Source organism: Acanthamoeba castellanii (assembly GCF_000313135.1).
Source record: "Acanthamoeba castellanii str. Neff unplaced genomic scaffold scf7180000084669, whole genome shotgun sequence".
Taxonomy (NCBI): domain Eukaryota; phylum Discosea; order Longamoebia; family Acanthamoebidae; genus Acanthamoeba; species Acanthamoeba castellanii.
In genome coordinates this window covers 332,811-344,879 of record NW_004457554.1, presented here as the reverse complement: position 1 = coordinate 344,879, position 12,069 = coordinate 332,811, and the positions used below count along the sequence as shown (strand labels likewise).

The following is a 12,069-nucleotide window of genomic DNA, read 5'->3' as shown; positions in this document are numbered from 1 at the left end:
TGGGCCTTTTTTCTTTTTCTTCGTTGTAAACTGCGCAATAAGATGGCAGATGAGGCGGCATTCCATGCGTGGCTGTGCGATGCTTTGAGCCGGGTGAAGCTTGAAGATGAGGCCTATGTCGGGTACGTAGAAAGTATACTCAAGGAGGACACCTACCAGCCCGACGAAAAGAAAGACGCCGTGCTCGAATTTCTTGCCTCCTCTTCCGTACTTATTGCCCCCCCCCCATTGACGGCACGTGAAGAGATGGTACAAAATCTGAGATGGAATGTTCTTTTTTCTTTACATTTTTTTCTCCGTAGGAGGAAGATCTGACGGCCTTCGGAGATGAGCTGATGGCCCACTGGAACAAGATCGAAGACGCCAAGAATGCCGAGCAGGAGGAAAAGAAGAAGCAGGAAACCGAGCAGCTGAAGGCAGTCCAGCTCCAGCAACAGAAGGAGCGCGAGGAAAAGGCCAAGCAACGAGCGTATGCAAACCCTCGCTTTTTGCTCACGCTTTGTTCCGTGACGGCAGCAGCTCGACTCCTTACCCTCGTGGGTGCGGTGCGTTGGTGTGTGTCGTGTCGTTGGTCGTGTCGTGTCGTGTCGTGTGTTGTACGTGCGTGCGACACAGGGCGGAACATCAGCTCTCGAAGGAGGAGAGGCTGAAGAGGCGGGAGCTGCTCGAGCGCTACGGCTACCAGATCGAAACGACCGACGAGCACGGCGACATCGTCCTCACCGAAAACCTGTGCGATGTGCAGGACACCGCAGGTGCCGCCTTCCTCCTCTCGCTCACTCTTGCGCCCAAGCGCAGCCAAGCTTGTTTAAGGTCCCGGCGCCATGCCTGACCTTGCGTGCTCTTTTTCTCTCTTCTCCTCCTCCTCCTTTCGCGGTGCAGACGTGGAGCAAAACGACAACGTGAGCAAGATTGTGCAGGAGTCGCAGGCGCAGCGGGAGAAGGCGCGGGAGAAGCACCAGCAAAAGGTCCTCCGCGAAAAGGAGCTCCTGCTCAAGGACCAGGAGAAGAAGGAGAAGCGAAAGCGCAAGACCGAGAAGAGGGAAAAGCGAAGGCTTTGATGCGAGCGAGCCAATGAAGCCTTCGGCCGCGCGTAGGAGGAGAGTAGTGTATTTTACCGAGGCAGCGCGCCCCCCCAAAATGCTTTACACGACCACACTCAACTCCCCGCGCTCAGCTAACGAGAGCTTCACACACTCAACTCTCGGCTGCCCCGGTGGTCGCACTAACGGCGTCGTCTTCCTTCCTCGTCTTTTTCAAGGCCTTCTCCTGCGTTCCGTCGCAACCCTCGCCAGCTTCCGCGCCCTCCCGCTTGTTGTCATTGTGATCGTCGTCCTCGTCGAATCTCTTTCTTTTCTTTGCGACCGCAGACACTTCTTCGCTGGCGCCGCTATGATCGTCGTCGTTGTCGTCATCGCCAGCATCTCCGCTCGGTGGGTTGGTCGTTGTGACAGCAGCGAAGAGAGACTTGAGGTCAGGCGCGCCGAAGACCTCCCTGCGCAACGACCGAGGTCAGCTGTGCGCAGACAAGGGGTTGAGCAGCAGCACCGGCAGGCCGCGTGGAGGAGCAGTCCAGTACCGGATGACCGCAGCTTCGATGGCGGCCTCGCGCTTGGTTTCCTCCTCGGTCTGCGAGAGAAAGATGTCCTCGTCGTCCTCCTCCTCGCCCACGGGATCGGCCTCCGGCAGGAACGGATCCTCCACCTCCTGCCGCCGCCTCCTCGCGTCAGACACAACACAACACAACACAACACACACTACAACACAACACGCAACACACGCAACACACAACACGAACAGACTTGTTGGTTGGTGAGTGTGTGGCCCTTACCGCGCGAAGAGGGGCTTCAAAGGGGTCCACGTCGGCGCCCCTCTCGGTGGGCGCCGTTCCGGTGCTGCTCTCCGTCGTCTCGCCCTGGCCTGTGGTGGCGGCGGCCGCCTTCTGTGCTACTCCGCCGGAGAGGAGGTCCCCCACCTGCAGCTCCTCCTGCTCCTCCTCCTTGGCCTTGTCGGCGCCATCGTCCGCGTCCGCGTCGCCCTTCAGCAGTTCCAGCAACTGCGAACTGAGCCGTGGTGGCCACGGCACACGTCACACATCAGCACAGACAGAACGAACCAAACTAACTGCAAGCAGTAAAACAAATCAAATAAATAAAAACAATAGAAAAAAAGTAGAGTGAGGGGGGGAGTACCTGGACACGAAGGCAGGGCTCTTGAGCCACGTCTTGCGCTTGTCGGACGGGGGAGCTTCTGTCGTGGAGTCGGCCGTTTCAACGGGAGCAGCAGGGGGTTGTTCGTCGCGGTCCATTCCGGCCAAGTTAAAAAAAAAGAGAAAAGGAAAAACCTAAAGTTGTTTGTTTGTTTGTAATTGTCGACGAGAAGGGCTCGCGCTAGGCGAGTCTAGAGGCGGACCTCCCTTCTCACGTCGGGGGGCGGAGAAGCGCCCGGAGGGGTATTTGCTTATCCAATGCCAGCGCTAACTAGAGTTTCCGCTTGTTCGTTCGCCGCCTTCCAGGAGTTGCTAGCGACCAGTTCGTTGCACCTGCGTCTCCACTTGTCGTAGGCGGCTTTGGCGACGCAGGCCGCGATGTCTCTGATGAGGGCGCCCCGGTTGGCTATTCCGAAGTACCCTAGGGCCTTGTGGAGGTCTGACGGTACATACCCTAGCCCGCCCATGAGCTTGTTATACGATCAGGTTGGAGAACGTATCCATGGTGAGCAGGAAGGGGCTGTCGGGTGCGCTCCCGTGGGGAAACCAGAGCGGGATGTGGTCCACGTACGCTGAGTGGGAGGAGGCCTGCGCACGGATGAGGTCTCTGACCTTGTGGCCGGTGATGAGGTCGTTGGGGTCATGCAGGCTGCACTCTCCGCCCAGGACGTGGGCGGTGGTCTCCTTGGCCCCCGCAGCGCAGAGATGGCATGTCTGGTCGCCGAACTGTATTTGTCGAGCCATCCACTTGGTGAGCCTCTTTCTGTCCGATCGCGTGTTGGTCGGTGGGGATCTGGCTACCCTGGATCCGTCCTCTGCTTTGCCCCAGTACAGTCGGTGTCTAGTGTGCTTAAGCGGCAGTGCGCCGTATCGGGCCTTGTGCAGGAAGTTGCCCATGCTCCTTGTGATGGGGTCGCGGCTGCCATCTAGGGCGGAGTGGGTAGCGGCTCTATCAGTGTGCGTGTCACGGAGGACCGCCCCCCGTACTGGCTTCCGGCGCATAGCTAGGGTCCAGCTTTTAGACCTGAGTGCTATCGCTTTGCGGCTCAAGTTACCCTCGATGACATGACCGTCGCTGTCAAAGATGGTGACGGCGTCCGCGAGCGCCGGCACTGTCCACGGTTCCACAGCGTACGGCTTGGAGTGGCCCAGTCCTGCCAGCCGGTCGGCGCCCTCGTTGCCTTCTACCCACGGCTGGAAGGGTCCCCACAGCTCGCTTTTGAGGACTTGCAATTTGGCTTGGAACCTTTCAGCCTCCCCTAGGGCAGTGGCTGCGCTGAGTTTACAGCTAACGTGGCTGTATATATGTTGGAACCTGACGGAGCGCCCACTGCAGTGGAGCTGTTCTACAAGTGTGGTGATGTGCTCAATGGCACCACGTCCCTCCTGCTTGGAGCGCCTTCCAGGTTTCCACGTGTGCCAGTTAGAGATGGCGTCGATGCTGGCTTTGGAATCCGTGGCCACGCAGATGGGTTGGCAGGCCTGGCCCAGAACAAGCGACCTGGACTGAAAATGCCCTTGCTGACCAGTGCGTGGGCAAGGGCGGGGTCGGCGACAAAGTGGCCCACCCAGTCCAGGTCGCTTGTTCTGGGCCAGGCCTGCCAACCCATCTCCCTGATGGCTGTGGTCCAACGGCCTATGTGGCTGTTGTTGTACACAAAGGCGTGGTACCAGGTTGCGTGGATGGTGCGGGAGCTGAGAGCCTGCGAGGCAAGCTCTTGGGCAGTGCGGGCGCACAGGATGGCATTTTGAAGGTCGATGAGGCTGATGAGTCCCCGGCCGCCCTCATCGGGGGCCATTAGGAAAGGCTCTTCGTCCATGTTCGCAGGAATGCGCGTGGATCGCTTGAGTGCTGTGATGATGGACCGCTGCACACTAGAGAGCCAGCTTTGCGGGTATTGCACAACGCACATACTGTACCCAACGAGGGCATTGATGGCTACATTGCTAATGTAGATCCGGTTGTCGGTGGATAAGCGCTGGTGAGTGATGAGGCCAAGGTATTTGGTGACCCGGTTCTTTGTTTGTGCCATTTGGGCGGCCCAATTGAGGTCAAGGTTGAGCGCCACGCCCATGTACCTGTAGTTGGCGGGTTGGGCAACAAGGGGGATGGTGGTGGACCCCGTGGCGCTTGTTGTGTCAGGCACGCGCAGGACGGCAGGTCTGCTGGCCCGGGAGCACGTGTGCGCGGATTTACTGGGGTTGACCTCCAGGCCAGCCCAAGCACTGAACAGGGCCAACTTGCGGGTCGATTCCTCCAGATCTTCGGCCTTACGCCCGACTAGAGCGACATCGTCACAATAAGCCACTACCAGGATGGTGAGACCGTTTGGGAATTGGTGGCCGGATTCGCCCCTCTTGATCCACTTGAGCAGTGGGTTAAGGATGAGGATGAAGAGAAGGGGCGACAGAGTGTCGCCTTGGCGGACCCCTCGGTTGATAGGGAAAGTGCTACTGGTGCTGTGGTTCAGAAACATGTCTGATTTGCAGTTATTGTACAGCCGGCTGATGAGGTCGATCAGGCGTGCGCCCAGCCCATAATAATCCAGGGATTCCAGGAGGGCTTTGTGATGAACCGAATCAAACACTTTTTTGAAGTCAATAAACGCTACCTGGAGCTCGCTGTTGTGTCTATTAGAATCTTCAATAATGTCTACCATGACGCGCAGGGCTGACTGGGCTGACATGCCAGTACAGAATCCTAGCTGGGAGTTTGTTAGGATGAACTGGTTGGCCACACTTGAGAGGCGGTTAGTGATGATCTTGGTGAAGATTTTGTATGAGGTTTGCAACAGAGAGATGGGCCTATAGTTGGCGGGGTTTGTGGGGGAACCGTCTTTAGGGATGAGCACGATTCTGGCCTTGCGCCACTCTTTGGGGACCTCCGCTCCTGGCATGAGGATTTTGTTCATACCCTCCAGCATGTGTTGGTGGATGTCGCCGTTAGCAGCCTTGAGCATGGCAGCATCAATGCCGTCAGTGCTTGGCGCTCCCAACTTAGCAGAGGATAGTGCAGCCAGGTACTTGGTCATTGAGATGTCTGTGGTGAGGGCGACAGTGGCTTTGTCAGGGATGACCAGGGGCTGGGTTTGAAACCAGGGCTTTTCACAGACGTGGAGGCATACTGATTGGCCCAAAAGTCACAGACAACATTGCAGAATGAGCAGGTCTGGCCATCCACCATGGCTGTCACTTTAGTAGTAGGCCTGATTGGTTTGACATTTCTGAGCTTATGCCAGAAGTTAGACAGGTCTTTAGGGGAGGAGAGGGTGGCATTGGCAATCATGTGGTCAGTGTTGTCAGAGAAGCATTTACACCATTCCATATTGAGTTGCTTGCCCAGCCTTTTTTTGACGCTATTTATTGCAGTGAGGTATGTGGATAGGCATGCATGGGAGGTGCTGGTGGGGAGTTTGCATCAAGCCCACTCTGGTCCACACGCCAACTGGCGCATGCAGAGAGTGATTGTGGCTGGCAGGCCACTTGCAAGGCACGCAGTCACATAATTGGCTATTTTGATGCTTTTGTGTGCATAGCAGCAGGCAACACCCACTGCTTCACTATCCCCAGCCTTGCCACTGTGTCAGAGGGCGCTGTGACTGGTGAATGTGAGTGCTGCATATGCTTCCACAAGAGGGGAGCTTCCTGTTCCAGCAGGTTTGCCCACATAGCTACTGAGCATGTTTTGAAACTTGGCTTTGGTGGCAGGGGAGCTGAGCTTAGCAGTGGCATAGACCCTGGTGGCTGAATGGAGGACAGGCAGAGGGGGCTGGTCTGGCCCTGTTCCAGGGTTATGGAGACAGAGACTGGGGCATGGTCCAAGTCTAGCACAGTGTTCCAGTTAATGTCCACGTCTTGCATGGAGGTGGGGTTGGTGACCAGGATCAGATCTATACAGTTTTGTTGTGCAGGGCTCAGCACAAGCTGAGGAAGTGGTGGGCGTCTACAGGTGGTAGGAAGCATAGCAGTTGGTTCAAGCATGTCAGTGGAAGGGAAGTGAGGGGCGAGCTTTGGGAGGAGGACATGTTTTTGGTGAGTCTGTGCCAGCTGAATTCAGGCCAGGTGGGATGGAGGTGGTGGTAGGCGTTGGTGAGGCCACTGGCGGTGGCGAGGAGGGAGGACAGGCCTGGGCAGATCTGGTGTCGCCTGGGGTTGCCTTGATCAAGGGGGGTGGGAGTGGTGTTATAGTCCCCCCCTGCCACTATGTCCCATCCATGCTGGCGGACCTCATAGAGCATGGGGGCAAGGACGAGGTTAATCCAATTGCTGACCACCTGATAACCATCAGCTGGGGTGTACACATTCAGAAAGCATGTAAGCTTGCCATTGACTGATGCAGAGAGGGCCATGGTTCTGTGGCACAGCACAAGGCCCCCCAAAGGGTCGCAGCAGAAGGTCTGGTTAATTTGGGTGAAGTGTGACACACAGTGGTGCACCATTATGGCCAGCCCACCTGAGGGGAAGTCTTGGGCTCCCTTGGCCGCCTCACATTTGGTGTGGAACTGCAGATTGTCTATAGCTCCACTTGATAGGAGTGCAGTGAGGCTCTGGACCTTCTCTTGGTATTGTTTTTTGTGTAGGCGTTCTTGAGGTGGAGAGTTAAATGAGATGTGGTGGCTGAGGGTAGCAGTGAGAGCTGCCTCAGGGCATGGGTGGGTGCCTGTGACTACGCCTGTTTCCTGTACAAGGACTATGTGCCAGTTGTCAACAGGAGAGATCAGCTCAGTGGGTGAGTAGTCCACATCCACCAAGTTACCATTGTGACCCTCCACACCACTAATCATGAGGGTGAGGAGCAGGGCAATAAGGGGCGCAAGGGGTAATTTGCTGTGTGGAGTGGCAAGAGGTGGACTAGACTGGGAGTGCACACGCCGTTTTTTACGTCTCCAGATAACAGGTGGCAGTGCAAGGGTGTACCCTTGTATTTCAGACCAGTGGAAGGCAATGTTGAGGTGGGGGTGGGCATCAACTGGTGGTGTATTGGGGGGTCTCACAGTGGGTGTCTGCTGCCACTGAAGTGAACTGTAGGAATACAAGAAGAACAAGGAGAGTCCAATAGGTGCCACGAAGGAGGGGAGGGGCAGCTTGGGAGTGGCCAGCATTGGTGGCCAGAGTGATGGGGCAGCCACACAGCCCAGGGGCCTTGTCAGGTACGCCTGGGGAAGTTCTGGGCCAGGAGGAGGGCGTTCTGCATGTACTCTGCCATAGCAGCAGCGTTGCTGGCTCTCTTGGTGGCCTGGCACTGTTGGCAGGCTTGCTGGGCAGCAGCTCTAGCAGCCTGCCTGGTCTCTGAGCCAACTTGGCACTTGAGATCCACCTTGCACTCCTCTTCAGTTCTAGCCTGTGATGGATATGTATTTGCTGTTGAAGCATTTGCAGTCTGTGTGGGGATGTGAGTGTGGGTAGTTGTGTGGGGCAGCTGGGGGAAGGGGAGGGGGGGTGGTGTACTGTCAAATTGGAGGGCCTTGGTCAGGCCATTAGCCATTTTGAACTGGATGGTGATCCACAGAGCCATTCTGCCATCAGGTAGCTTCCCAAAGTGGTGATCAGTCACCTCTCCACACTTCAGGCAGAAGAACTCAATTACTCCTCTCCTGGAGGTGGTCTTGGCAATGCCTGAGACATAGGCCCAATGCTCAGCCTGCCTGAAGCTCTCTTTCCAGGGGCTGATGCTCAGCTCCTTACTGAACAGCACAACCTTGTACAGGGAGCACAGCTGGTTGGCCAGGTCAGGGTCTTCAAGTGTGAGGGTCCAGGTCCCAGGGACGACCATGGAGACAGCCACGAGGCAGTGGTCAAATTCAATGCCATGGCAGAGGGCGTGTGTGGCCAGCACATCAGCAGTGACCATGGCGACATTGCTCTTGTTGGCCACCCACACAGCTAACTTGATCTGGTTGCTGGTCAGTAAGAAGCAACCAATGGAGACCCTCCCTGGCACTGTCCACTTCACAGCAAGAAGGAGGGCGACTTCCTCAACCTCATGTGCAGGAATGTCAAGGGCCATGGTAGCCATGGGCATGCTATATGGCAGGTCATCCTGAACAACAGCAATACCAATGGCCTGCAGCCTTGACACTGCGTCAGTGTACTCCTCAGGGCAGAGTTCACTGATGAGGATGGTGTCCCTGTCAGCCAGGTTGTCATGGCCGTCTCTGTTGTCATTATCTGAGTTGCCACTGAACTCCTCTATGTCCTCTGCTTCTTCCTTGTTGCTGATGACCTGGCGGCTAGGGTGATCATCAGGGCTAACCCTCTTGCACTTGATATTGAGTGGACTGTCCATGAGGGAGGGAGCAGGGTAGGTGGGAGTGGGGTTGGATGAGAGAAAGAAGTGGGCCAGGAGCCTGGTATAAGAGGAGGCCAGGAAGGATGCTATTGGTCTAGTGTTTCGCCCAATGAGAATCAAAGCAGGGATAGGGAGTCTACAGAGCACAGGATCTGGCTGGGGGAGTACATTTCCTGCACCAGTGTTGGTTGGGTTCCACCCAATAATCCACCAGAGGGAGACTGCTGTTCCCATTGGCTGGGCACACTGGCAGGGTTGCTTGTGGCATGCCTGTGTGCAGAAGGGGGAATTGTGTAGGTACAGGGTGGTGTTAGTGGTGGGGCTGGGGAGCCTGCTGCTGGGGAAACATGGGATAGTGGGGTAGGAGGGGGTGAAGGCTGGTAGTGTGAAGGTGGTGGCTTTGGTTTTATTGGGATGTAGTGGGTGGGTCTTTGCACAGCAGGCTGGGTGACTCCAGGGCCTGTGGGCTCTTGAAGCTTGCAGCCAGGCGGGGGGGATGGCGTGTGTGTGTGTGGTTGGGGGGGAGGGTGTAAGGGCAAGAGGATGGTAGACACCATGGTGTGGATGTGAGGAGGATCTCTTGACATAAAAGCTGGGGGTGGGGGGTGAGCTGACTTGGTGGGGTGGGGATGGTAAAGCTAGGTAAGTTGGAGTGAGTCTGAAGAGTAGAGGTGGGAACTTTGGAGGTAGGAGCCATGGAGATTTATTGTGCATTTTGTGATGTGGGGGGCTGGAGATAGAGACATAAATTTCCAAGAAAATTGTGGTAATCAGAGGAAGGGGTGCATGATTAGATGTGTACAGCATACAAGGCGAGGGACTGGGGCCTTGGGTGGATGGATATCAGCTATCCATAGCCAGGGGAGGTGAGATTTGAGGAGGTTGATAACCAGTAGATCAACTAGAAGTATGGGGACTTCAGTGAGTGGTTGAAGACTGCTTGTAGCCTTTATTGTAAGGTGGGGGACAGTACCCTGACTAGATTCAATTGTATGCTTCCCTTGCATCCTCCACTGGGTGGCTCGTTCGTCCTTTTTCAGGAAAAACCTAAAGAACGAGAAGAAAAAGAAAAAGCCATTCCAGGAATGCAGACAAAATTCTTTACATTATTCCGGGACGCATCCAGCGGAAACTTCCCTGCTTTCTAAGGCAATTTTCGGTAGCGACAATCAGATAAATAAAATGCCCTTTTAACTCTGCGGCAAAAATTCTTTTTTGGTAGTTTAAAAGAAGAACATAAGATGGAACAGCGTGGTGGTGGGTATGGACAGCGGGGACCTCGCCGGCCCCGGCGGGGGTCCTGGTTCGAGGGGCAGGACGACGACGAGTCCAGGTGGGCGGGCAAGAGGAGAAACAGCCGCGACGATCACGACGAACAAGAGCCCGCTGTGGGCAGCCCACCGGTCCACGGCACCGGCGGCGCCCCCGCCAAGAAGGACAAGAAGCAGCACCAGCAGCGTGGCGGCTTCAAGAGGCGCGGGCGGCAGGTCAGCCCCAGCCCCTCTCCGGGTCCATCTGACCACCACCAGCAGCCGCCGCCGCAGCAGCCAAATGGCCGACCACGGGCGGCTCGTGGCCAGCTGTGGAGCGGCGGCGGACCCTCCTTCGCCCACCTGGAGGACTACGGCGCCGCCTCCGACGACGACGGCCAAGACTACGACTACGACGACGACGACGATGATGATGACGAAGAGGTCGAGGCCGATGCAGGCGGCGGTCAGGCAGGTGGTCGGAGCCGCCCGTGGTCGCCCAGCGGCGTGGGCAAGCCGGAGGCGGGCTGCCGGGTGGCCACGTTGGCCGATGGCCAGCGCGTGGTCGTGGTCGATGAGGACGAGGGCGCCTCGCCCGACGCCCCGGAGCAGCAGCAGCAGCCCGCTGCAGGTCCTCCCCGGCCCGAGTTCGACTACGGCCAGCAGTGCTCCCTCGAAGAAGGTTGGCCCCTACCTCCACCTCCACCCCCCCCCACCCCCATGACGCCCCCCACCGCGATGTCCGTTGCTGCACACAGCAAACCAACCACAACGGCCCGTGCGTGCTGGTGTGTACGTGTGTGCGTGCGTGGTGGGTGTGTGTCGTGTGTGTGTGTGTGTGTGTCGTGTGTGTCGTATGTATCGTGTGATTGGGGGGGATATAGATGGAGAGCACGAGTTCAAGGCGGTGCAGAACTCCCAGCACCCGCTCGAGCGGATCGCTCTCTATTGCGAGGTACGGTCACACCGCCCCCCCGGGAAGAGGAGGCGACATACCTTAGCTCTTGTCCTCTCGTTCGTCCGTCCGTCCGTCCGTTCGTTCGTCCGTCCGTCCGTCCGTTCGTTCGTTCGTTGGTTCGTTGGCCTCTCGTGCGTGGCGTGCGGGGGGTGGGTGCGTGTGCAGCACTACGTGAACGCGTTCCTGAACAGCGACGGGGGCACCCTATACTTTGGCATCGACGATGACGGCCGGGTGCTGGGCGTACCGCTCAACCGCAAGCAGCGCGACCACCTGCGCCTCCGCATCGACACCATCGTCAGCGGTACCCTTGCCACTACCGCCCACGCCACGCCACGCCACCAGCCACCACCAGCCACCAGCCACCAGCCACCACCACCACCGAAGACGACGACGATGATGGTGGCCTCCGCACTCACCACCGCCCCTCTCGGCCATGCCAATGGGCCGGCCAGCGTTCAAGCCGCAGGTGGATCCCTACCTGCTGCGCGTCAACTTCCTGAAGGTGCGGGTGTGCGACGGACCCGCCGCCGCCGCCGCCAGCACCAGCGCGGCGGCAGCGGCGCCTGTGCGCCCGTGCGGCCTGCGCTTTGTGGTGGAGGTCGTCGTGGAGCGGGGACGTGCGCCCGTCTACTTTACTTCGCACCAGTCGGCCTACATCCGGCGCGCCGGTACGCAACCGCCCCCCCCCTCCCCAAATCACAAGCCACCAGCAGCAGCCACCATCGTGGGCGTGCTGCTGCTGCTTCTGCTGCTGCTGCTGCTGCTGCTGCTGGAGGGAATTGACGCCTCCCTCTGCTGGGTGGCTGGTGGTGGGTGGCGGCTGGTGGTGGGTGGTGGGTGGTGGGTGGTGGGCTTGGAGCAGGGAGTGTGTACAAGATGGACGGGTCGATGGTGGACGAGAGGAAGCGCATGGGGCGACCCATCCTACCCGCCCGCCGCTCCCAGGAGGAGCCCAAACGCGGACCACCCGTCTTCGTCTCCCGCCCACCGCCCACCGGCACTCCCGACCCCACTGCCCCCGACGCTGCCTCGACCGCCGCCGCCGCTACCACTCCTCCCGCGGCGCCATCTGGAGACGGAGCCGGTCCCGCACCCCCGGTGGTGGCTGCTGCTGCCGCCGAGTCCGCCGGTGGTACGTAGGCCCCTCCCACAGAGTAGAGGTCGCCCTAGGCCTGCCCTCCTATCCCCACCCGGCGGCGGCGGCGGTAGCTGGTGGCTGCTGGCGGCGGTGGCGGTGGCGGTGGCGGTGGTGTTGACGTCTGGTGCTGGTGCTGGGCTGCTGGTGGCTTTGCGTGTGCAGGGCCAGCATCTGAGGGAGTAGAGGCCACCGCTGCTGCTGCGGCGGCGGCGGCGGCGGCGG

The 12,069-nt window shown here is 58.4% G+C and overlaps 5 protein-coding genes across 5 annotated transcripts; 2 read left to right on the top strand and 3 right to left on the bottom strand.

The window, feature by feature from the left end:
* Positions 1–42: 42 nt before the first annotated feature.
* On the top strand, positions 43–1,061 carry ACA1_113660 (uncharacterized protein; the record flags this gene model as incomplete). The annotated part of the gene is given in 5 exon segments (XM_004342082.1): positions 43–122; positions 135–207; positions 303–469; positions 616–755; positions 883–1,061. 5 exon segments carry the CDS (start codon positions 43–45, stop codon positions 1,059–1,061), a joined length of 639 nt encoding a protein of 212 aa, XP_004342131.1.
* Positions 1,062–1,197: 136 nt separating this feature from the next.
* ACA1_113650 (uncharacterized protein) lies at positions 1,198–2,308 on the bottom strand (the record flags this gene model as incomplete). The annotated part of the gene is made up of 4 exons (XM_004342081.1): positions 1,198–1,495; positions 1,580–1,707; positions 1,832–2,063; positions 2,193–2,308. 4 exons carry the CDS (start codon positions 2,306–2,308, stop codon positions 1,198–1,200), a joined length of 774 nt encoding a protein of 257 aa, XP_004342130.1.
* A 375-nt stretch (positions 2,309–2,683) lies between these two features.
* Positions 2,684–5,241, bottom strand: ACA1_113640 (uncharacterized protein; the record flags this gene model as incomplete). The annotated part of the gene is made up of 6 exons (XM_004342080.1): positions 2,684–3,135; positions 3,265–3,480; positions 3,711–4,077; positions 4,153–4,288; positions 4,331–4,772; positions 5,043–5,241. 6 exons carry the CDS (start codon positions 5,239–5,241, stop codon positions 2,684–2,686), a joined length of 1,812 nt encoding a protein of 603 aa, XP_004342129.1.
* A 2,114-nt stretch (positions 5,242–7,355) lies between these two features.
* On the bottom strand, positions 7,356–8,495 carry ACA1_113630 (uncharacterized protein; the record flags this gene model as incomplete). The annotated part of the gene is made up of 2 exons (XM_004342079.1): positions 7,356–7,537; positions 7,658–8,495. The coding sequence occupies 2 exons, from the start codon at positions 8,493–8,495 to the stop codon at positions 7,356–7,358; spliced, it is 1,020 nt and encodes a 339-aa protein (XP_004342128.1).
* A 1,244-nt stretch (positions 8,496–9,739) lies between these two features.
* ACA1_113620 (divergent AAA domain containing protein) lies at positions 9,740–11,849 on the top strand (the record flags this gene model as incomplete). Its single annotated transcript, XM_004342078.1, has 6 exons — positions 9,740–10,430; positions 10,633–10,703; positions 10,872–11,010; positions 11,162–11,377; positions 11,423–11,518; positions 11,572–11,849. The coding sequence occupies 6 exons, from the start codon at positions 9,740–9,742 to the stop codon at positions 11,847–11,849; spliced, it is 1,491 nt and encodes a 496-aa protein (XP_004342127.1).
* Between the last annotated feature and the right edge of the window lie 220 nt (positions 11,850–12,069).